Source organism: Talpa occidentalis, unplaced genomic scaffold, assembly GCF_014898055.3.
Source record: "Talpa occidentalis isolate TD23 unplaced genomic scaffold, MPIMG_talOcc4v2.1 talOcc4.7, whole genome shotgun sequence".
NCBI lineage: Eukaryota > Metazoa > Chordata > Mammalia > Eulipotyphla > Talpidae > Talpa > Talpa occidentalis.
In genome coordinates, this window is record NW_023605083.1 from 42942010 (window position 1) to 42968799 (window position 26790).

Here is a 26790-nt window from a genome sequence, read left to right on the forward strand (position 1 = left end):
AAAGATAAGAGATCCATGAACACCAACTATCAGGCAACTCTCAATTAGGATCTGCAGTCTGAGACCAAAGGGCAAAGAAAGTTTCTTGGAAACTACAGATTTAAATCAAGATGAGAATGATCCATCCCTTTGAATAGCCAAAAGGCATAGGGTATAGAATATGGGTGCCAGAGAGAACCCTAAGCAGGAAATGCATGACGCTTTCCTAGTTCACACAAACAACATGCTTTCCTAGTTAAGAGTCTTGGAAGGTGATGCACAGTCAAGATCTTGGAAATGTACAGACAGCTAGAAAAGGAGAGACCTTCCACACAGAGAAAGTTCTGGGGGTTGTCAACAGCTTTAAATGTCATTTAGAATGTGAGTGAAACTCTAAATGTTCTTTGAGCCACATCTGGGGAAGTAAGATTTGTGCACAAATAACTCAAATGCTAGTCAACCTGTTTTAAAAAATTGAGATTTTAGCAAAGTTACATGCCTCAGAGTCAGAATTATACACCATAAATTCTAATTTCTACATTTTGTCAGCTAAGAATTTTGTTATCTAGGATATAACTAGATTAATCCTTTTTAAAATCAAGTTTTATCATCTCCAAAATGAATATAACAATAGCTACTGAACACGATTTTTATAAAAATTAAGAGATTATATATATATATATGTACACACACATTTATCAGTGTTGGGTTTAAAATAATTACTGAATAATGATAGCTATTATCCCCAAAAAAGACATGTTAATACACACATACACACACACATTCACTCTCTCTCTCTTGCTCTCACTCTCTCTCTTAAATAGCCTCAGCTCTTTGGAGAGATGTCAGCACTTGGTCATATGGTAAACATAAGTAGAGGTGTAGATTTGTGATTTAACCACAAGGCTAGGAGCTGACCATAAAGGAAGAAACTGCTGAAGAGAATGGACATTCTTTTGGCTCAAATATGCTACATGACACATGGCAATAGATGCTAGATCACATCATAATACTTTACAAATTGGTTGTGCCAAGCCACAATGCTGTCAGCAAAGTGTATGTATGTATATAAATTTCACAGAAACCATGCTTACTTTAGGCATTATCATTTTTTTTTAATTTTCGCTCCTTTAGTCTTTTATGAGATGTTTAATTAATTTTCAGGTCTTTGGGAGGTGTTTGATTAATTTTCATGGCTTCTAGGAGACATTTGAATAACCAGTGTTATAGTGCTGTTCACCTGAACCAGTTTTCATCACAGCATCAATTGATGAGGCTCATTAAACATAGAATGTAAAACAGTATAAGGATTTTTTTGTTCTCTAACATGGTATATACTTAATCCAGAAGCTCATGTAGTTCTGAAGCTCCTTCACAAACCATTTGCAATTATCCATAAAATGTGCTTCCCAAGAGCATTTTGAAAACTTAAAATTGGGGGTTATTTTGACACTTCCCAGTGTTTTCAGGCTTTTACTGGGTCTTAAATTAATAAAAAAAAGTGTGACAAAACAAGCAAAATTTTTCCTTATGAGAAACTGTTTGAAAGCCTGTTGTGCATTTTGACAGTAAACACTAGGTAGAAAATTCAAGGGCTTTTTAATGTCAGTTCATACAATTTCTTATTTATGTTTCAAGAGTAACTTGTTAAGGAGTTTCTCTGTTTGTACTAATGAAATATGTCTAATCATCTTGAAAGCAGGATAGTCATTACAAGTGACAATTATCTGAAAAAAAGGACTAGGCATTAAGAGAGAAAACACTGAGTTTAAATAACTTGTCATAGACTGTTTTGTGAAGTAACATTGAATATATATAGAAATATATGCATGTATATATGCATACATACAAGTAATTGTGTATGTGTACACATATACACACATGTATACATAACACACGTACACACACACATATATAATTTCTAAAGTCTACCATCATTGCTGGTCACAATATCTGTGATTATGATTTTGATATCACAGATATGTATAATAATACTGTGATAGTATTTATCATTCTTTCCACTGTGTGGAAGGGGCATAACAAAGACCCCTAAGCAACTAATAATATCCAAGTATCTTAAGAAACCTGCACTGACCTGCACTTTCATTTTTTCCTTGAAAGGAGGGGAGAAAGGAGAAAGTACATATCATAATGTCTGCAATGTATGTTAAACAGCTCAATATAGTTGTCACCTGAATAATCTATGATCCTCTCTACCATTCTTGAAATAAGTCCATTTCTTCTATAGTTACTTATATTTTACAGTAACTTGCCTATCATTATTGAAGGAGCAGCACCAAGAATAAATTTTGTTTTAAAGATAATTCATATCTTTTGTGCTTAAAGTATGGTATTCAAGATGCTACATGCTATTTAGATAGTATCCTTCTTATGAAGACATAAATGTCTTTCAAGTCCTGTGCCAGAAAGAATTGGGTTCTCATCAATTACTTGTTTTTAACCTCATTGGTTATGCTGTAAGTAAATGATTGTCTCTCTCCTAGAAATCTAACTCTAGAACTTGAAGCTACAAGAGGGGCAGCACAGAGAGAGAACAAAGTGGGGAGGGGCCACAGTGGACTATAGTGGAGAACTAAGCATGTGTTCATGGTGGGTGTGGTGTGGCAACAACACCCTAAGGGGGTGAATCTATGCTTCTCAATAACAAATAACATTGTAAAATGATGTTGTTTCAATAAAATAAAAGAAATTCCAATGTGCCATAATTGGTTAAAAGATAAGCAGCAGAAAAAGAGAAAATGCTTATACTTACATGTTTGCAATAAAGGATTAATATCTATACCATATAAACAATCCCTACAAATCAGCAAGACCCACAAAAATATTAAAAATTAAACATTAGGCCTAGGTTTTTTTGCTACAAGAAAGAGCAATTTGTAGAAAATATATACAGATATATATACATATATAACATATAAGTGTGTATATGTAATATCTATGATTATTATAGACACACTTGACTATACAATGTACAAAGGACAAATTAAAATTTTGAGTATGGACGTAAAATGAAATGTTTTATCATAGGTACACTAATATTTTATCAATGGTTCCTGCTGGTAAAAATATATTGTGGAGGAATGGACAGGGAATTGTAATTTTTATGCTTATACTTCACATTTGAATTTTTCCTAATGCATTTTGTGTTGATGTATCACATACGTTAATTTTTTTTTTAAAGAATAAGTCTTGGTTATTTAAAAAGATGTTGAAACTAGGTTCTCCTGCAAATATAACTGTATTTCACAGTTTTCGCCTTTTGCTCTCTCAGTTTGCTTTTTCTGGGACTATTTACATAAAACAAGCTGAGAGTTAATTTACCTTTTTTGGCCATATTTTCAGTAGTCCACTTGGGTATTAGACTGTGGAGTAAGGTCAAATCTAGCTCAACTTGTGAATAGTCAATGATTTTTTCCCCCTCTTTTCTCAGCAACCCTCTCTATAATTCTGGTATCTCTAGTGCTGTCCTTTCTGTTGCCAAGGCTAGCTGTGAGTGCTAGCCCAGCGCCTAGCAACACCAAGGCCCATTGATAGGCTAGCGCCAGACCAGTTCTTCGCTGCCAAGGGCCTCTTTTCTCTCTCTCTCAGGAAGGACTGTTAGTTGGCATGCACCTTTTCCCTCTGCCTTCCACTGGTTCCTGATGTAATGCTGGAGGTGGAGAAAATATCTGGAGATCTCCAGGGAAAGAGCATTAGAACAAAAGTTGTATCCTGTAAGTATCTGAAGAACAGATAGAAGACACCTGTGTCCCGAATGAAATTGTGAGGACACCATAATGGCCTACCTACCTCTGACATTCTTGTAATGTTAAAAAAGAAAAAGAAAATCCTATTTAATTCATCCAGACTTAAATTGGTCTTTCTTTAATACACAAACAGCATCCTTATTTAAGTGGAAATTCAGAGAACTGTGGTAAAATTGGACCAAGCAGTGAGGCGGGGAGGAGAAGCGGTGATGGCTCCCCACTTTCCACAGTATAACTTTAGTATAACTCATGTGGCAGCAGCAATTGGGTCAGGCGTTTGTATTCCTCTCAGGGAAGAAAAAATGGAAATAGATGTGATTGCTTTGTGCTCCTTCCCTCCTTCATTGTTTTAGAAAGGAGTCCCTGTGGGAACGTATAACATACATGTACTATTTTACCTGCCAAACTAAGTTTTCCGTGGGGGAAATTATCCTCCTGAAACAGAGCTACAGCAGGGGCTCTAGAGGGGCTATAGCCGCCCAAGGACAGTGGCCAGTATTCGACAGGTTCTTCACCCACATGCACAATTGTAAGATCTCTAGGGCTCAGGGAACAATGGGGTTCATTTAACAAACGGGGAAAAAAGAATTTCTACAGCCACTGTCTCACCCCAGGTAGTATCCACAATGTCCAGAAGTCCCAAAGAGAAGGTCACTGTTCAAGATGGCGCCCTCCCACCAACAAGGGCCTGAAGCAGGCCAGGATCTGACTCACCACAGTTGATGCCGCTGAGATGACACCATAGAAGCCCACAGCAACAGTCTGAAGGTCAGGATGGACAGCACTGGATGCTGGACCAGACAGCAACAGAGGCAGCAGCACTGGGAAGTGGTGCCAGGGGATCCACACAGAGTGCGTTATTCGTCAACCATGCTGGATAATACTGGCCAGTAGTGCCAGTCAGCACTGGTCACTAGGAAGTAGTGATATCAACATCAGAAACATCGTGTCAACAGCTTCTTGTAAGTTGTTGACCCACACCAACAACAAACAGCTCTTAGACAACAGGCCTGTGGCCACTGATGTTCCTTTCAGCAATGTCAGAGTCAGACCAGAGGGCAGCAGCACAGCCTCTGCAAAGCTCTTTGGCTTCTCTGAAAAGCTTTCAGCTTCTCTTCTTTATTTGAAGGTTTGTGCTGGATGCTGCTTCTTTCTTCAAAGGCCAGAAACTAGAATCCATCTCAGAAACAAAATGCACCAGAGTCCAGTCCATCCCCAGAGGCCAGAAACTGCATCTTTTCCAGAGTGAGCATGAGAGTTCATCAAAGAATCTGAGAGTCCCAAGCTGGCGCCTGCCTTGCCTTGTATCTTTCTTCCGGGATCCACCAACTATAAATCTGATTGGACCATAGTACCAGTCAACTCATAGTTTGCACCTGATGGGTCCATTCCACACTCCAGGCACCAGATCTACAGGTGTCTCTATTGCCTGCAGCTGGAGGGAGCCACAGTGTTGGAACTGGCCCACTGGGGCCCTGAGAATCCATTACAAATGAGCCACTCATCTCTTTTGGGCCACTTAGGTTATAAGAATGGTTATAATCCAGAACACTGACACCACCAAATGCTGATGAGGATGTAGAGCAACAGGAATTCTCATTCGTTGCTAGTGGGAATACAAAATGGTATAACCAGTTTGGAAGACAGTTTGGCAGTTTCTGACAAACCCAAACATACTCTTAGCATAAAATCCAGAAATTGCACTCCTTGATATTTACCCAAATCAACTGAAAATTTGTATCCACACAAAAACTTGCACACACATTCATAGAAATTTTAGTCATAATTGCCAAAACTTAGAAGCATCCAAGATAACTTTTACTAAGTAAATAGATAAACATGTTGTGGTACATCCCAACAATGAATATTATTCAATGTTTAAAAAAAGACAGTTCTCAACAGCAAAACAACAGAGCCCTTAAAATCTGCCTGAGGAACTAAAGCTAGCAGAAGGGGACAGGGAGCAAACGGGAGAAGAGCACCCAATGGACTACAGTAGAGGATGAGGCTTTGTTTTAAGACAAGTATGAAAAATTAATAGCTTATCAGAAGTTCCCTAAAATCTCCTCATTCATACATGTTCTACTTTAATAAAAAAAAAAAAAAGACACAAATTAAATGACAACTCTTAAGGCAGATGATTAGCTTTGTTTTGTATACATAATTTTTTAATTTTTATTAAATTTTTGTCTTGCATCATTGTAGTCCCCATAGTTCTGCCGCCACCTTATCACTCATGAACCATCACCATATGGCCTTATATTCTTCCCTCCCCTGTTTTGTCCCCCTCCCTGCCACTCATTTGCTCTGTGCCTCAGTTCCACAGTCAAATTGCTAGTTTTTCTTCACCTTTTGTTTGGCTTCTCTATTAATTTTGAGCATAAACTTGAAGTTAAAATATTGATTTCGTGGTTCTACAATTAGAGTCCTCAGTAAGGAAAGGTGCTGGCCCTTTTAATTACTATCATTTCAGTGTCAGGATCTCTGCTCATTCTAGCAGGAGATTTAAAGGAACCACTACCCAGGTGCAGTCCTACTGGCACCAACACTGCACCCTCTGCTGGACAGTGATGCTCATTTCCATATCTGGTGGGATGGGAAATGTATGCTACCTACCCTTTGGAGTGGGGCAGAGAACACATCATATTTGTTGCCCTGAATCCCTTCTTTTACCCATTTTATTTATATCCTGTCACTATCTCCAGAAGTAAAAATAGCCTAGACAAGAGATCTAAGCAAATCTCTAGAGCTTTTTGTCAACCTACCTTTGAATTTAAATGCATGAAGTAATACTAACCTTTTCTAGGGACATGGGCACACATGTATGTGTGTTAAAATATGACAAGACCAATTATTTTCAAAACCATACTTCTCTGCTTTAACTTTGATTCCATAACCCTTTGAAACTTGTGACCAGTAAAAATTAATTCTTTAAGTTCCTATTTCTACTACACTAACAGTCAAATGAAAGAAAGAAGATTCACTTGAATGTATTGTACCAATTGTACAGTGGCATTTTGAAGGACTTTTTTCATGCTTAATTTTTAAGGTATTAGCTGTCTCATAGCATATTTTTTTAAGCTTAACTAATGCCCAAATGAACATCAACTATACCAACTGTTTTTGAAAGTTAATAAAACAACTTACGTAGTTGGCTATGTATTTACTTTGTAGTGAAGAAAAACAATGTCATTTCTGAAACTTTTACTTGGGAAGTGAGTTGTTGCTCTGTATTGATTGGTTTTATATTTGCATAAACTTCGGCATCATCACTCCCAGCTCCCATGGCAGACCACACTGGTCAAAGATAGGAAGGGTATCTGAAATGCGACATTGTGAAAACATCCTTAGGAATGAGCTGCCAAAAATTACAAACAAAAATACAGGTACTGCTCCTCAGGAAACTAGTCGAGCAGCTCCTGTCCAAAATGCAGTAGGTTTTCTGATAATTGCCATTTCATTCAATGTCATTTTGTTATAAAGTTGATGAGAAAAAAAGGAACCTAGCCCCAAACTGAATATTTTTTTCAAGTACCTAGTTTCATTTTGTTTAAAATCACAGTTTCCAGAACCTATCAAAGATAGGTTAAATCAACTACCCTCCACACCGCAGTTCTCTCTGCCTTTGCCCTCTCTTATTGCCTTTATCTCCTCTTCTTCCTTTTCTACTCTCCGTCATTATGCCCCAGTTCAATTTTGCCTCGTTCATCATAGACTGACTAATCTGAAATATGTCCCAGCAAATATACAATGCACATTAGACATCATCCTGTTAAAGACATATACACACCTCCCCTGTTTCTCTGAAGGTTTTTTTAATCCCTAAATTCTCATTCATTTTTTTTCACACTTTATTCCCATCTACTAGCTCACACTCATATTTTCTCTCTCTCTCACTCTTCTTAGTCCTGGTTATTGAGTTGAACAAAATTTACATTCAAATGAAACAAAACTTTTTCTCTGATTTTCATACTAGCTGAGTGAGATTATAAACATTCCACTGGGTAGCTCAGATATCCTTGCTTAGAGTTTTTAAAAAGCATGATGATTTGATTCCTTTACTCCTAGGATCCATCCAGAGAAGAGGGTGGACTACTTGAAAATTGGTTTGGATTGATAAAATATTTTGCCCTTATTCAAAGAGATCATCTTACACAACTCCTCTTTTCATTCACTAAACAGATTCTGCAGCCCTCCTCATTTAAGAGTTAGGTGTCTCTTGTCTATTTTGATCCAGAAAAAAAAACATGCTTTCATTAACACAAACATCTCCTGATCTCTGCCAATGCAGTTTAGATTTTCAAATTATGTATGTGCCACATTTATCAAAATGTCATTAGGCCTCAGATCTGCGAAGCATTCAAACTGGGTAATCCCAAGACATATATAATATGTGAATCAATTCTAAAGGAGGGGCATGGTAATTGTAATCTTAGTCCCTACAGTAGTTGTAGTTAGCTGTGTATTATTTATTTCAAGGAAGGTTCTGTGGTAGTAAGTTCTAAAGATGAAATCTCACATCTTAAAAAGCAGAATGTAATTCCCACCTACTCCTTTGAGCATTATTAAAGATGAAAACATTTTGTATTGAGAAATAGTCTGATTTTGGCAAATTGAAGACTCATGTTTTTAGTGATAATTGTAAACACACAGTAATATACCACTAACGATCTTGATATTTGGGAAGTGGAAACACACACAGGAAATTCTTTAATCTAAATGGAAGATATTCTGCGTCAAGTCTGGTCTGTGTACATGACTTTCAACAAGTTTTTTTTTTTTTCTCCAAACTCAAATCTTCAAAATTGTCTTTATCTCTGTTCTCTATTTCATTCCTCTCTTAAACAGAGAAAGATAAACACTATCATAAATAGTAGCATTTAGATCATCCATAAACTCTGTAATTACTGTGTCTAGAATTTCCATATATAATTCTGGAGGATAAGTAAACAATATTAAAAATAACATATGATCAAAATGTTGGAATTATCAGATTAAATTGTGTATTCATATCTTTGAGAAAATGGATGACAAGATGGAGGACTTTGGACCTCCCTGGTGGCGCAGCGGTTGAGCGCTGGGTTGCGAAGCTGCCCGCAGCCTCTGCGGCGCAGGTCTGATCCCCGGCTGCTCCCCGGCCACTGAAGGAGGGTCCCACATGGCGCGCACCTCTCCTGCCTTCCGCTGCTCCCACAGCAGTGTACTTCGGTCCTTCTGCCTGCTCTGCTCCCCGCTCTGGCTCTGGTGAATTCTCTCACCCTCCTGCGCTTCTGACTGTACCCAGTGCTTGTATAAATAAATAAACAAATAAATCTTAAAAAAAAAATGATGGAGGACTTTATCATATAACAAGAACCTATAAGACAAACCAAATAGAAATTCCGGGAATGAAAAAATCAAATAATTGAAATGAATTCCTCAATAGCTAAGGTTAACAACAACTAGAAGATTGGGATATAACTGAGGAAAGGATAAATGAACTAGAATTAATTAAATATTAAATATCCTGATGGAAGTCTGGAGAATAAAAAGGATAAACACCTCATCTAGAAGTGAAAGCGACCTATGGAATGAGTAAAAAGTCTAACATACGTATAACACCATCTCCTTCTAAAAAAAAAACAGAAAATAGCACAAAGACAGTATTTAGAAGAGAATGTCAAGAACTTTTCAATGATAAAATATATAAAACCAAAATCAACAGGTATTCCAAACTCCAGACAGGATAATTGAAAAGAAAACAACACCTACACATATCACAGTAAAATACTGCAAAGCAAAACAAAGAAAACCACAAAGTACTCAAAAAGGAGGAAACATTATTTTCATACAAAAAAACATAAGACTAAGAATGGCTTTTCAACAGAGGAGATGTTAAAAGTCAATGGAATGCAGGGACTCCCTGATGGCGCAGGGGTATAGACACAACCTATGAAGCTGTCCGCAGCCACTGTTTGATCCCCAGCGGGCCAGGGAGCTACCCACATGGTGCAGCAGCCCTCTTCTGACTCACCCACTGCTCCCCTCAGCAGTGTATTACAGTCAATCTGCCTGTTCTGTTCCCCACTCTATCTCTGGTGAATTCTCTCACCTCTCCATACCTCTGGCCTGTACCCCAGTTCTTGTATGCATAAATAAATAATTCTTTTTAAAAAATACAATGAAATGAACAAAGTTTAGAAAGAAAATCTGGTCAAAAAATATCTTTCAAAGTAAGCAACATAGATATTTCTAGACCATCAAAGACGAAGCACATTTATCAATGGAGCACTACGAGCGCATGCTAAAAGTAGCTCTCCAGGCAGAAGGAAAATCACCCTAATGGGAAACTCAAAATTGTAGGACAAAATTATTCAGGCAAAATTTATGGCCAATCCAGAGGGATGATGACTATACAAACTGCTAACAATAATAATCATAATAATATTTTATGATTAAGGGATTTTAAAATATATGCAGAATTAAAATGCATGACAACAATAACATTAAATGTCCTCAGAGAGATGGGGAAGGCTAATGAAGTTCTATGTTCTTTTGAAGTCTTAACATTGACTAGACTGTGATAAGAGTACTAATTAATATTCATTCTAATAATCAAAGGACATATGTTTAATCTCTTGGGGAATTAATAAAAGAGCACTAAAAGGTGTGTAACCAGTGTGCCAATAGAAGAAAAATAAATAGAATAATCCAAAATGGGTTAATTCAAAATAAAAAAGGACAAAAAGAGGTTCTAAAGCAATTTGGAAAAATCAAATTGAAATAACTAATGTAAACATTAAATTAGATGTTATCTGTACATTTGTTGAGTGTTTGGAAGTAGCTACAAAGTATTATCAGAAAGCAAAATCTAATTGATCTGAACAAAAAATTTGCCATTGCTGCTCCATTACACAGATTTTTCCACAAGCAGGTCAAAATTACCAATAATTGATGTGTTTATATAATTATTATATGCTAACATGTTAATATGTCACACTTTTTCCTTTTGAATTTATTTATTAGCCCTATTTTACACAAAGTGAGTTGTAAGCAGGTTAAGTCCCAGCTCACATTGAAAATAGCAGATTTGGGAACAGAAAAAAACTTCTGTTTGATTTCTTTGTTGTTTTGTTTCATTTTACTCCAGAATTAATATGCTAAATTATCACTATGTCAATTGCCTTGAAAAGAAAAGCAATATCCCATGTATGTTTTTAGATGTGGCCATAATGAGATGTGGAGACATCTTGGCAAATGTGTGAAGCAAGTTTTCAAAAATAAAAAAAGGATTATTTATATTACTTAAATCCTAGCAATTATCCAAGTTATCTATTTGCTGACCAAACTTTTAAACATGTGCTGTGTCAGATATCACACTAAGCCCTGATAATACAACACAAAATAGCTGATACAACACAAAATAGCTGTTTCCTGCTTCATAGAGTGAATAATATTAATTAGAAATTATTTCCTTTTTCAATAACACAGGAACATATGCAAATCAATGATCATAAATTCTGATATGATCTATAAAGATCACAAAGAAATGCTCTGATAAAGAATTATAAATCAGCATTCTCTTAGGTGGTATGATGGGCAATTTCTCTGAGAACATACCTTTAAGCCAGCAGAGCTTTATAATTAAGTAACTAGATTACATTTTGCTGAAATTGGAACACTTTTGAAAATGAAAGAGGGCACGTCTAATAATTATATAGGGTGTCAGGGCAAACTAGAATATGCATTCACTCTCCAGGTAGACCAAGGTAAATGTATGGGTTATTTTCTGAATGCAAATAGGAAGACACTAAAATGTTTTAGCAGAAAAATGTTTGTAGTATGATTTCCACTTTTAAAAGTCATCTCTAATTGTCAGTTGAAAAAAATGATAGGATTTGGGGCAAAAATGGTGATAGAGAAACAAATTGTGACAACGTAGTACCCATCGTGAGGAGAGGGACAGTAGCTTGGATTGATGAGTTAGAAGTGCAAAGAAAAGTAGCCAACTCAACACAAATTTGCAGTCTATCACTACCACATGAAGTTATACAAAATATTACATTTGCATTTTAATTCATATTTTAATAAGCATAAGAAATGTCTTAATTTTTTTGTCAGATGATCCAATAGGGGGTTTTCAATAGCAGTAGTAGTGTATAAACATGGAGAGAAATTGTTCACCTATAGCAAAAACTATCAATCCCCAGTTATGTGTCTCATTCCTGTCAATTATAAGTTGCTTATAATAAAGCAGATTTTGTTAATAAAGATCATTGGTCCTCAGGGCAACAGTGTTTTCTCCAGCCTACTGTGTATATTTCACCATGTTTTGGGGTCTTTTTGCAATTTAAAATATTCACATTTTAATTTATGTATGGGAAAATGCATCTAACTTTTATATGAGATTGAGCTTCTTAATTTGAATAGTTTACTCCAATCTAAAACATCATATAAGTATACACCAAAATGCAGAGTATTTTTATGTATATACTTATATATTTCATTTAAATCTCTAAACCATCTGAAATTAAATTTTGCATATGATCTGAGAGAGAAATCAGTATCACCCATCATAATACATGTATTATATTTCTGATCTGAACTGGAATTTTCTTAGATTTTTATGTAAAGTTTTCATAGCTTTAAATCAATTTCTGTATGTGCTGATATTTATCTATCTCTATACCTATATATTCTATTTATTAGAATGACTTTAGAGTAAGTTTTGATAAAGGAAGTCCACTGCACTGAGGTCCTTCCCCTGGCTGCTGGTGTTCTTGAATAAAAACTTTTTCATCATACAGACACACAAAGAGTAATATCTACTTGCAAATAAATCAGCAATTCAAAATATATGTCACAAAAAATTAAATGGTTTCCCTTCAATTTGAAAGTTATTGTTAGTGAAACTTACTCTCAGTTTAATATTTGTCATGTTTGTTTTGATGAATTTTTTCCAATTTTTATCATAATTCTTGAAAACTTGTATGAAACAAATCCTCACTTACATGAGCTAGATTGAGTAGATATTGATCTCTTTTCCTTGCAACGACATAAGCTCTACCCAAACAAGTTGATTAAAAAAACATCTAAGGATCTACTGGCTGCCAGTGCATTATAAAAATAAGATTAGTTCAAAATGAATTTAAATGTATAAACTTACTTGGAAGAAAGCAGACTAACATTTTAATAGTGATTAACTGGAGGAATGAGTTCATCACTATTAAAATGTTAGTCTTATTTTTTTATAATTTCATTAGCTACTCACAGTTATTTATTCTTCTAAAGAAAGTTTAAAATAGTTTAACCTAGTTTTGTAAGATAAAGCATAGCTCATATTTTATTACTTAGTGTATGAAATGCACTGTCAGTCGTTAGATCCTTAGATTTTTTTTTTTTTTTTGAAGCAGCTTGTTTTGTTAACACTTGTATGGTTACAAGGAAATGATCTACTCCATCTTGTTCATGTAAAGGGGAATTTGTTGAATACACGTTTTCAAGGATTGTGATAAAAATTGAAAAGATGTTCATCAAAAACCTAACAATAAGCACTAAAGTGAGACAATGTTTCACTAAAAATCTAATCCTCAAATTGAACTAAATAATGTAACAAGCAGTTTGGAGTGTCAGGTGCCAGATACCAAAATAAAAATGACAGATTTACTATCTTTGAAATGCTCACTGTCTACTGGGAATACTGGGATGCAAAAATAATGTGACTTGGATGGTGTCGCAGTAGTGAATTAATTGCTAATTGGGATCTAGACCTCAATATTTCTCCTCTACACATGCCTTCAAACCCCATTAACCCTGTAAAGTTGTTATGTCTTTATTCACTCTGGTTTTTGATTTTAGTCTCAGAAGAAAAAGTACCTTTCTAACTTACGACTGCTGACTTCATTTATTTAGACTCTTTTTGTAATAAAAATTAACACTCTCTCCATTCCCAAAGTGATATAAAAGGAGAGAGATGTCAGTGTGCATATGTGTTCTGAGAGGCAGAGATAGAGACAGAGACAGAAGGAGAGGCAGAAATGAGACAGAGAGAGAACTTGGTCTGCCATCTTTACAAACTAAAGATCAATCCCTCTTCTCCCCTTTAATGAACAACTTGAAAGGTTAATCCAAAAAATTCCCTGAATACATGTCTTAATAGTTCTTCACTCCTCAGCCCTGAAAGTTTCCCGAGGAGCCCTGAAAACTTCCTACTCAACACACCCAAGGTCCCTTGACTTCAGTTTGTATCTTGACACTGTTGATCACTCCTTTCTTGAAACTCTTCTCTACCTTGATTTCAATGCAGTCAAGAGTTCAGCCCTTGTCTCTTTCATCCATCTCTCAGTCACTGGCTAATCCTCCATTTCCTACCCCATAAAAAGAGACATTTGTTTCCTTCTTATATTCTTTCTTTTCTCCTTAGTGTTTCTGAGTCCTTCATAAATTTTACCTTCACTTCTTACTAATTACCAAATGTCCATTCCTACAAAGCTAACCAACAATTGTATTATCACTGATAATACACCAAAACTAAAAATTGATCTCAACATTCCCCCCTATTTCATCAAAACACTGGTCCTCCTTACTTACTTCTCTATAAATGGTGTACTCATTCTACCAGCCTCCTATTCATGAAGACTTTGGTTTGACATTGAACTCAACATAACCAACACTCCTACCCACCAGAACCACCATCAAATTATCCACTAAACTCTGTATGTCTAGCCTCTAAACTTTCCTGAGGTTTTGATTTTTTTTTTTTTAAACTGGCTCTAATTTAATTCAGGCGCATATTACCTATAAGCATTACAAAAGTATCTATTACTCTCTATGATGGACTTTAGGCAAGCATTAGGTAATTATGTAGCTTTTTATTTTCAAAGTCAGAATTTTTTGTTCTTTATTTAATGTCATTTAGAAATAACTAGCTTGGGCCTCCCTGGTGGCCCAGCGGTTGAGCACTGGGCTGCAAAGCTGCCCGAAGCCTCTGCAGCGCCGGTTCTATCCCCGGCCACCAACGAGGGTCCCACATGGCGCGACAGACCTCTCCTGCTGCGCCCGCTGCTCCCCTCAGCAGTGTACATCTTCATCAGTGTGACTGTTCTGCTCCCCGCTCTGGCTCTGGTGAATTCTCTCACCCTCCCACACTTCTGACTGTACTCAGTGCTTGTATAAATAAATAAATAAATAAATAAATAAATAAATAAATAAATAAATAAATAAATAAATAAATAAATAAATAAATAAATAAATAAATCTTAAAAAAAATAGAAATAACTAGCTTTAATCATAGTGTGCAAACATGTAGTACTATGTAGTGGACAAGAATTGAATTGTACATCTATTCATTCACAAGTGCATTTTAAACATCTGCTCTCCAGTCAGAATTCTAGATTGTAGGAATTCAACAATGAAAACTGAAAATCATGGAATATGCATTTGAATGGCTACATCTGGACTTCATCCTGTAACCAGCATTTTAGATTTGTCTTCTTGAGCAAGTTACTTAGCCTTTCTAAGCTTCCCCTATTTTAAAGGGTGAAGGAAAATACAATACAAACTATGTAAGTACTTTTTTTTTAATTTTTATATTCCCCATACAATTTCAACCCCCCCATTTTGACCCCAATCCCTCCCCTCCCTCCACCCACCCCCCAAAAGTGTCTCTGGTTCATAGATTTTTGTTGATTTTGATTTTCACTTTCTTATAGTTATTCATTTTCCTGGTCCCTTATTTAAGTTTTCTAGATTCCTGCTATGAGTGAGACCATCCGGTATTTTTCTTTTTCTTTCTGGCTTATTTCGCTGAGCATGAACCCTTCCAGCACCATCCATGTTGCTGCAAATTGCATGTGTTTATCTTTTTTGAATGCTGAGTAATATTCCATGGTATATATGTACCACATCTTCTTGATCCAGTCATCTATTTTTGGGCATTTGGGCTGTTTCCAAAGCTTAGCTATTGTAAACAGTGCTGCTATAAACATAGGGGTGCAGGTGTTCTTTGGAATTGATGTTTCTGTGTCCTTTAGGTAAATACCTAGGAGTGGAATTGCTGGATCATATGGAAGCTCTATGTTTAGTAGGTCCAGAAATCTCCACACAGCTCTCCATAGTGGTTGGACCAGTTTGCACTCCCACCAACAGTGCAGAAGAGTTCCTTTTTCTCCACACCCTTGCCAACACTTGTTGTTGCTAGTTTTTTTAATATGTGCCATTCTCACTGCTGTAAGATGGTATCTCATGGTAGTTTTGTTTTGCATTTCCCTGATGACAAGTGATGTTGAACATTTTTTCATATGCCTGTTGGCCATTTGCATTTCCTCTTCAGAGAAGTTTCTTTTTAGCTCAATAAATCTGAAGAAGAAGAAATGAAAAAAACCATCCCCTTTATTATCGAAACAAAAAAAATCAAATACTTGGGAATAAATCTAACAAAAGAGGTAAAGGACATTTACAAAGAAAACTATAAAACACTGTTAAAAGAAATAGAAGAAGATACAAAGAAATGGAAAGACATCCCCTGCTCGTGGATTGGAAGAATAAACATTATTAAAATGGCCATCCTACCAAAAGCAATATACTGATTCAATGCTATTCCAATAAAAATTTCAATGTTATTCTTCAAAGAAATAGAACAATTATTGATGAAATTCATATGGAATCACCAAAAACCCTGAATAGCCAAAGCTCTCCTGAAAAAAAAAAAGAAGGGAATGGAGGCATCACACTCCCAGATTTCAGGCTATACTACAAAGCCATAATCATCAAAACTGCATGGTATTGGAACAAGAACAGACACACGGACCAATGGAATCGAATAGAAAATCCAGAAATAAACCCACAGATTTATGGCCAACTAATATTTGACAAAGGAGCAAAGAATATGCATTGGAGCAAAGAAAGTCTGTTCAATAAATGGTGCTGGGAAAACTGGGCCGCTACATGCAAAAGAATGAAGCTTGACTACTACCTCACACCATACACAAAAACCAACTCAAAATGGATTAAAGAACTAGACATAAAACCTGAAACCATAAAATACATAGAAGGAAATACAGGCGAAACACTACGTGATTTGCACATCAAAGACATCTTTATGTAAGTACTTTTAAGAAACAGAAATAAGTTGAATGATCTTGAAATCCATTCAATAAATTTTAGCTCTTTTTTTCTTGACCTGTATATTTTGTCTTTTTTCCAAAACTTGACTTTCTCACCTTTTATCCCACATGTTGGGTTCATTTTATGTTTTGGCACATATTCTTTCCAATGTATTACATAAAGGACAAGCTATACACTTTGAGTATTTGCTGTCTTTTTCACTCTGAAAACTTATTGAATTTGCATCCATATTTTAAAAAATGAAACAGAACTTAAAGTACCAAAAGACTATAAAGACTTACCATCTGGGAATAAAATTGAGAATAGTAATAAATACAAAAATAACTAGATTTTGCTTTATTTTGTAATTATGTAACCAAATTCAAGTATCATTGTATTCTCCAAATTAGAAGGATATAAAATCCAAAAATGACTCCCTCTGTCTCTTCCCTCCTCTCTCTTTCAACATACACACACACACACACACACACACACACACACACCAATTCCCATCTCTCCCTCTCTCCCGTCCTTTAGAAACTAAGAGAGAAGAAATCTTACTCAGGTCTCTTTCAAACCTTTGCTACATTTCTGATTCACATCCAGTGGACCAAAGAGTATAAAGCATTCATTCAACCAAAAATTATCAAACACAAGCTCTTCCAAACTCTAGAGAAATCTTGTCTTCTAATCTCATGAACTCTGAATCCTCAGGTAGGAAGCATGGCTCTGCTGCAACACTGGGACACTGGTAACTACCTATGTGTGGATCCACTCAGAGTTGCAGAAGATATTGGCGTTAATCTAGACAATTTATAACCTAGTAAAGAAATCTGTATACTAGAGCATCTTTACCAGAGTCTTTCATGCAACATTTTCTTGGATGCCTTCAGCAATAGTTCATTACTTCACCTTCTCTAGTAAGTTCCAATGTTAAAAGGTCTCATATTTTGTTGACTTACCCAATACTTAAGGCAGCTTTATATCTCTTCCTCAACTTTCACAGCCACACAGCCCCATACACTGGGCTAAATACACCCAGTCTTTTAGTCTTTCTAAATATAATATAATATTGCTATCAATATTGCGATGTTCTCCCATGATTCCTAATACAGACTGGGTGCAGAATGCAGACTGGGTACAGAATGCAGCCAATCATTTCTTCCCATTTTGGTTCAAGCATTTTAGGATTGAAGTAATCCTAAACGCTATTATTACCCTCACTGATTAACTCATTAAACTTCGCCTCTGTTAGGACATTTCTTGTCATTATTATTCTATGGCTTTACAGCTATACCTGAGGGATGGTGATATGCAGGGAAAGCAGGTAAGCAGGCAAGGCTCAGTGAAATTCTATCAACTCTTGAGATTAAGTACAGTACTGACTTACTGATTTCATTTAAATGTATCAAATTTTCGGTATCAACTTAGAACATCCTTGAGGTCCAGGGCCAAAAGCAGTTTCAAGATTATAGGAAACCAAATAGTTCCATAATCATTCAAATAAAATTACTGACACTGTACTTCATGTGAACAAGGATAATATATTAATAAATTGTTATTATGCCACTCAAAATATGGATATTTGCTGGCAGGTAGATTACAAAAATATATTATACATATGTATTTCATGATTTCTTAGATAAATGCTGATTTCTTTAATTTAAGTCCTGAATATTTATTTTAGAAAATAGGTTCCATTCAGTTGAAATAATTTGGAAGTTATTAGAAATGTTCAAGAATTTATTTTTTTAATCTTTAGGAAGATCCAAAAGTCCCAGATTACCACATTGTAACCTATGATCAGCAATTATTTTACTCAAATAAAAAAAATTATTTTGTACCACTATGTCTACATGCACATACATGCATATATATATGTATATAGTTTTGAAAATGAGAGAATTAGCGATGTCATTTCTAAGTTAACAATTTTTCTCAAAAGAGTTCAGAAGGAACTAAGAAATATGTGATAGATTTCTAAGTCCAATTATGCACTGATGAGCCCACAGAGCAAAGAACATATGAAAATGTGTAAAGGGGGGAAAATACTTTTCATATATGCATTAACTATCATTTTAAAGAATTACAGATAGTGTAGCAGTAAAAGAAAGTTCGGAATTCAATGAATATTTAGAAATTTAAGACTAAATGAGTTATAATTTTTTGAAGTTTGAAATTTGAAATAGAAATGTAAAATAATGATAACAATACTAATTACAGTGTTTACAAAGGCTTTGGAGTTTTCAATATTCCTATGTCTCTGCTTGAAGTACATAAAATTAAAATGATGTAGTCACAATTTGTTTCTTGACTATTTTATATTCAGTAATTTTTAATGAAGCAAGTAAATTAGGCATAACTTAGTGCAGCTTTAATGTAGTTATGATGAATATATTTTACTTGATTAAAAATGATAAAACCAGGGAGCCTTAAATATTATCTTAAAAGATTAACTACTGTGTCAATTACAAATCTAGGGGAAAGGTATTTATAAGGGAATAACTATTCTGAGCAGAAACTTCCTTTTGTTCATTTCATTTAATTAAAGACTCAATCAACTTTCACTCTTAATACTAAAATTTTTCTAAATTACATATTGGCTTGCAAATGGAAGGGCATACAGCAGGGAAAGTCAATTTAACACCAGTGAAGATTCAGCAAGCAATCCATTTTTTTATTTAATGGGGAAAGAGAATTATTTGACAGCGTAGAGTGATCTAATTAACTAAATAATTGTCATTTTTTTACATTGCTTTTTGTGTCCCATGACATAATTTGAATAAATACCAATGAAAATCAAATAATTGGGGGATGAAAAGGATGAAGAGGCCTGCTCCGTCAACAGGTACCCTAGTGAGAAGAAACCTCAAGGCCTTAAGACTGAGTCCATGAGGCTATTTTTCTTTCCATCTCCGTCTTTTTTACTAAACAGCGTTCAATTTTATACACACACAAAAAAACCTCATAATTCTATTACAAGTAACAAATAGGATCCTGGGGCTCTTGGCCTTGAGTCCTGTACCCCAAGGCCAGGAGATTCTCCAAATGCTAATAAAAATCAATTCCTTAACAAAACAGAGCAATTAAAAAATGTTAAAACAGAAGATACATCCGTGTGCTCCAGTGTGCGTTCTAGCTTTGGAAGCGGGAAGCCTGAAAGATGTTTATATAGGAACTGGATGGTTATGATGCTTATTTGCACGGGTCTGCATTTCACTCGTTTTCAAAGTGCTACAAGTTGGTTGGCATCTTTCTACCACTCAAACTAACCCGTCCCCCAAACACCCCCAGCAATCTTGCAGAGTTTGCAGAAAAAAAAAAAAGGGCTCTGTAGAGGGTTGTCATCAATTCAAACTAACTCTCCCGACCCCACAGGCTTTTTGCGAGCGGTCCAGAAAGCGAGGCCCAAAGCCCCCTGTTTCTGGCCTCCAAAGGACGGGTCAGAGGGACCCCCTCCCTCCCGTCGAAGGGGAAATGCATGCCACCTGCGGGTCTGCCCGTCTCTCTCAGTGGGTCTTTCTCCTCGGTTCAGTTTTGACAGTCGCCAAAGCCTAGTCCCAGCCCCGGCCGCCTTCGACTCCAGTGTCCCTAACCCCCGCCCCTTGGCTCGGGTCCCCTCCCCCGTGTCCCGGCCTCTCCAAGGGGCTGATTGGTGCAGGCGCTGACAGAAGGCGGGGCCTGGAACTCGCAGCCCAGCCCGCCCTGGCGTATAAACCCCTTCTCGGCTCTCTCTGTCCATCTCTCTCCTCTCTCTTTCTCTCTCGCTCCCTTCCTCCCTGTACCGAACAGTGAAAATTCACATTGTGGATCCGCTAACAGGCACAGATGTCATGTGAAAACGCACATGCTCTGCCATCCAAGCCGCCTTTCTTCCTTTCCATTCTGTTTCCTTTTTTTCTCCTTGCTCCTTCTCCCTCTTCTTTGTAACTAACAAAACCACCACCAACTCCTCCTCCTGCTGCTGCCCTTCCTCCTCCTCCTCAGTGCAAGTGATCACAAAAGAAATCTTCTCAACCGGAGGCGGTGGCATTTTTAAAAAGCAAGTACATTTGGAGAGAAAGAAAAAAAGAAACACAAAAGAAAAACAAAACCCAGGCACCAGCCAGCACATTTTTTTTCCACCCTTCCTGAAAACAAACAAACAAACAAACAACCATCAAAACTGTCACCAGCACCATCATCAAAACTGTTCACATAGCAGCGGCGGCCGCGGCTTGCAGCAAACGTCACCCTCCGGCCACGGCGCCCGCCTAAAGGGATGGTTTTTTCCGCGAGGCAGCTCTTCGCCTTCCACCTTCTTCCCTCGTGCTGAGCGGGATTTTTGGGCTCTCCGGGGTTCGGGCTGGGAGCAGCTTCATGACTACGCGGCGCGGGAGAGCGGCCACACCATGCGAGGTAAGCGAGCCCAGGGACCCCGAGGCAGGCGCGGGTCCGGCCAACTCCAGTCGGATGGGGAGATGCCGGAGGGGAGCGCACCCTGTCCTGGGGGCTGGAGAGTGGCGGGCTGCTGCTCCGAGCTCGCGTTCGAAGGTGGGCTGCAAAAGGCCTAGGCGTAGAAAGTTGTGGGAAGGTGTTGGTGTCTCGGGAGTTCTGGAGCGACGCGGGAGGGCGCTTTTTTGGAAAGGGGAGAGACGCTACTTGCTTCCTGTCTGTCCTCGAGTTGCACTGAACCTTTTTTGCGTGTCACCCTCGGGGAAGAAGCGAACTGGTTATGGAAGGAGAGCCAAGAGTAAGATGCCTCTCGGCAGAAGTCGCTGGAAGCGCCCGGCGCCCGGGTCGCCGGCCAAGGTTGGGCGCGCAGTGCGCACCGGCAGGCGGCGGGGCCCGCACACACACACACTCTCCAGGTTACCAGACCCACCGGTCCTGTGTCCTGCCAGCAGACACATCCCTTCGTGGGAGTAGTAGGCAGAGGGGCGGTGTCGTGGGGATTCGGGGATCGTTACCTGAGCGCGTCTCTCGCGTGGGAGCTGCGCCCTGGTCGGGTCTGCTTGCCAGAGCCAGCGCGGCCAGAGAGGAGCGCTACCCTGAAAAAGTTGTACTGAGAAAGTGCGGGAGGATGGGAACAGCTCACACTCTCCGCAGCATGGAGGGCACTTTTGTCAAAGCGCTGCTGCGGCAATCATTGTTGAGGGAGCCCTCGAGCCAGCAACCCCGGCGTCGATGGCGCCCCAAGACCCCAGGGCAAGCTGGCGGCTGCAGGGTGACGCTTCAGGGAATCCGAAGAGACACCTGCTCTGGCTGTACTTGGAGCTGCGGGTGTGGCTGGTCTGGCCGGCTGTAGGGAGTGACTTTGTCGGGCCGCCTCCTCTGCTGTGCCAGGACCTTCTGGTTCCCTTCGCGCTGTGCCCAGAACCGCTCTCCCTCACTTTGGGCTTGGCCACAACTTCACTCTTTATTTAGAGAACGGGACGGGTGCCCGCGTGGCATGGGGATTTGTGCAAGCTTCTGGGCACCCGACACTACCCTCCCCCAGTTTTTCTTCCAAGCCTCCCGCCGGTTCTTTGGGGGGTGGGGAAGGGAAGTTTTTATGTCTCCTTCTAGCTCACTGGAAACGGAAGGTTGGGAAAGACCTGTTCAGCACCTTCTAGTACCCCCAGTCCCGCGACAGGTGAACTAGGCAGAAAGAACTTTGGAGAGTTGGGCTGCACTCATTGCCTCCCACCGGGCTGTGTTAGCCTCCTACCCACTCCCCAGTGCCTCTCTGGGAATGACCAGAGAAGGCAGCGGGGGCATTCTCTCCTTGCTCTGCTTTGGGTGAGTCCCAAGCCAGAACTCTAGTTCAGAGACTCGGTTAGCCCACTGAGCCCTGGGATGTGGCAGGAAACGAAAGGAAGACTGAGAGACTGTCCAAGGAGGTGGATGGGAGGCAAGCAGCTGAAATAAGGAACAGGAACATCCTGGTGGGATGGTCCTGATTGACATGCACACTAGAAGTGGGGAGCCCTGAATGAGAACTGTTTTGATTTTGTCTCCCCTTCTGGGTTTGGTCACATGCTTCACTGCCCATTTCTTTCTGGAAACTATTCTTGGACAGTTGGCAAGTATGGAGCCTTCAAGTGAGAGATGCCCCCGTCTTTATTTTTCTCTTTCTGTCCCATCTTACCGCCATCCACTTTCCATTCAATTTCTCTAGATCCTGGGCTACCAGTTCCTCCTTTCAGAATTCTCCCGTTCCAAATTTCCTCCCATGGTTGGGTTCTTGTCCTCTGAATGTCTGAAACCATTTCCTACTCAGCTCTGGGGTATAAAAGTTGTTCACTAGTGACTTAAACAGAAGAAAACAGAGGCGTGCAGGACAGGCATGGGTGGTAGCTTGATCACACTGCTCCTGAAGGAGCAGTTTGCCAGAGACAGTACGGGTTAGTTCACACAGGTTTAGTCTAGGGACTCTCTTGGGTGACTATAGGAGCTGGAAGGCTTGAAAGCTGGGCGCTTTACTCATGCACACTTTGACAAACTAGTCTAAGCCCACACTCCACTCCAGAGGGGCCACTCTTGCCTGGCAGCTTAGGAGAATTTATAAGTTCTAATTTAAGGGGGCCCTCATAGGGTCTGGGGGACTCCCTGTTGAAAAAGCAAGCTTAAAGGTGGCAGACTCCTTCCTTCACCCTCCCATGCAGTTCTCCATTCTTCACCCCTTACTGTCTCTCCTCCTCTGTCCCAATTCATTTCCCTAGGACTATGCCCTCCTGAGACATCAGAGGGTGTTCTTTAAGAACAGGATGAGAAAAGATGCAGGCTACTCAGACATATTGTGGGAGTCAGTGCTTGAACTTGAGTGTGAACTTGAGAAGTGAGAGCGGGAAACTAATTAACTTTCTCTTGTGCCTGCGTTTTTCAGCAGGCTATGGGGGTGGGGAGGGGACAGTTTTTGAACTTGCTTTTAGGGTGTACTCGCTCGCTCGCCTTACCACACACACACACACACACACACACACACTATCCCGAGGTGGTCCCAGCGATGCCAAGGCTAACGTTTTCGCAATTGACAGCTATCCGGAATGAAGGCGCTTTCCGTGGTGCAAGCCTGGTGCAGAAAGTGCTCTGGGTCAGGCAGCAAATATACCTCCTACCCGCACCGCACCCACTGCCTAGTCTAGGATAGTTCAGAGACTATTCTTATTCAGCTCTGGGGTAATAAAGGAGTTAAGAGGCCCTGATCTTTGAGGTCATTGTCCTGCCACACAGCAGAACTGGCCCAGGGCAGAGGAGGTTGTATTTGGTGGCACACAAAGCATCTCACCCTTTGTTTGCTAGAGGGTAAAACATGAGTTCTGAGAGGCTTCTTCGCAGAAAAGAATAACTTCTGAAGGTAGAAGAGGGGAGTTTTAAAATTGCTGCTGTACGTAGGTGAGAAATAAGTGAGTTGCGATGTTGGTTTCATGACTCCTTGAGAGACCTGTCAGCCGTTTATTACGCAGAGCACCGAAATGGTTGGATTTTCAACCCTGCCTCTGCAGAAAACCCTGCTTCCAAAAAACAGGGCACAGATGTCGTAGCAATCAATAGGTGATTGTGGCTGTGGAGGATTAGAAATCTGGTTTTATGCTTGTTGTAAACAAGGATGGGGCTTGGCTTTCTAAAGCCCAGTGTTCATCTATTATTTTCAGATAGTTAATTTTTATTATCAACTTTAGAAAAACACAGTTTGCACTCAGAAGTACAGATCTGTGAAAGTCTTATTAGCAGGGCTTTTAGGTTTTCTAAACAAGTTCTCATTCTTAATTTCCTCCACAAATTTCAATTAAATATTTCTAACCAACAGTCTACCTCCCACAATTAAAAACATTGCTAGAAGGACATCTCTGTCAGTAGTCCATTAATAATCGTTCATTAAGTAATCATCAGTAAGCTTTCTTTATTTCAAGAAAAGTAAACGTTCAAACTGCTTTAAAAAAAAAAGTTCTAAGGTATATTTCAAGTAGTGTAGAAAAAATACAAAGTCAAAAAAAATTTCTTAGAGTGTTACATCTTGGAGTTCTCTCCTCTCTACGCCCCCCAATCTGGGTGAATTTGAAACAAGTATTTTGACACAGAAGTTCTTGACATCCTGGATTTCTGGGATTAGATATTATAAAGTACCACCCAGGTTTTACTTTTCTATATTTTCAGATAATCAGGGAATGGTAAAACAGTATGAAAATATAAAAGAAAAATTTCCAAGCAACAGGCCTCATAATTATGAGGGATAAAAGATTCAAACTCCTCTCTTAGTATTCTTTAAACTTAAAAGTCCTGGATTTCCCATACACAAGAATATAGAAGTCCTGGATTTACCATACACAAAAATACAGAAAATCCTTAAAAGATGGCTTCTTGCATAATTATTAAAGTGGTTAATGTGAAGTCTTGCTTTAAATTAACATGTTTATTTTATACTCTTAAATATTAAAGTTAACTTTTATGTATTTTTTGGTAACAGTTTGTCAAATAATAAATTATTAACAGCTTTAAGAGCAGTTATTCAGAAAAGTTGATATTTCCTCATTTTGGTAACAATTAAATTATTAACAGTCTTGCGAACAATTATTCAGGTATGTGGTATATATATTATATTTTAACTTTAAGTGTTTCAGGCTCATGAGACCTAATTTTACAGAAAAAAAAAGATTTTATAGTACCAAGAAAATATAAAGCTTCAAGGGTCAGTTCTCATGAAAGTGGCACACAAGCTATGTGATAGCACCTACTTTTTTTTCTAAAAGTAGCATGTTCAGAATTATCATAAATATTTTTAAATGATCCATACAGAAAACTTTTCCAGGTAAAACTTTGCTTCAGCTATTTTTCACATTTTATATACTTGTTCACACCTTCTAGCAATATGATGTGGCCTCTGTAGTTTTTATACTTTACACTACAATAAATTGTCCTAAGAAACAAAAGTGTGCATCGCCACACACTATTTTTTTCACTGCAGTGATAAAGAATATATTATAGCATGTAATTACTATAGAGTTAAAATTATTCTAGTAAGTTATTAGATTTTAAAGTTCTGTATATGCTGGTCTGTTGGTGTTCCATAAATCCGTACATTCAAAGAGATTTAAAAATCTAAACAATAGTATAGTGCCACTGACCATTGATGAAATTTATGCCTTAAAGATAAATATATGAAGAAATAGAGAATTAATATCAAAGTGAAAACCTTCAAATTCTGTTTATTTTGAAACCAATCAAAGGCTATGAGCATGTGTGTGCAAAAGTTATTCGTGATTGAGGTGGCTTAAAATATATTCTAGCAATACATAGTTTCTTAAGACTAAACACGTTGCATTTATTCCGTAGACTTTAAATTACATTGCCATTGGTATAATTTAACATTAATAAACCATTTTATGGTGAAGTTAAAAGATAATAAAAGTAAGTATCAGGAAAGGACGTTGTGCTGAACAACTAGAGCAAGTTTCTTTCTGATTCTGAATATAGTTTCACTATTCCATCCATTCTTATCTAAAGAGTGGAAATTAAATAGATGAAATATCTTTTGTAATGTAATGAATGATGACCTTTGATAAAATGAGCACTTTACACATAAGGTATTATTCCTGTAATTTTGTAATCATCTTCCAATTACAGCTTCTTGCAAATATTTATCTTACTTTGAATAGAATCTCTGACTTCACAGAATCCCTAGCAGATAATAGCAGTCTTTGGAGGCGTCTGTTGACACACACTGATACACAATATGTATATGTATGTGCCTATAACCACCCACTCAGACAAGAAGAATGAATATTTGAGAGAGAAAATCATTCTTATCTTTGCTTTCACCATCCAGACTTCCAACTTCAAACATATTTAGAGAAAAAAAAGCAACTTTCCAGAGCATTCAAAAAGAAGAAATGAATATATGTGGTGTCTCAGTCCCATAAAAAAGAAACTGTTAATAGCATCTATTTATAAATAATCTACACAAAACCCCATTATACTACCTAATGATAATTAGAGGGAA

General features: G+C 38.0%; 1 protein-coding gene across 1 annotated transcript in view; it reads left to right on the forward strand.

The window, feature by feature from the left end:
• The first annotated feature begins 20579 nt into the window (after positions 1-20579).
• Positions 20580-26790, forward strand: part of RORB (RAR related orphan receptor B) — a 221219-nt gene continuing 215008 nt past the window's right edge. The window contains exon 1 of the mRNA XM_054688692.1: positions 20580-21227. Coding sequence (XP_054544667.1) covers positions 21221-21227 — 7 coding nt within the window. The 5' untranslated portion in view covers positions 20580-21220. The remainder of the gene's footprint in view (positions 21228-26790) is intronic.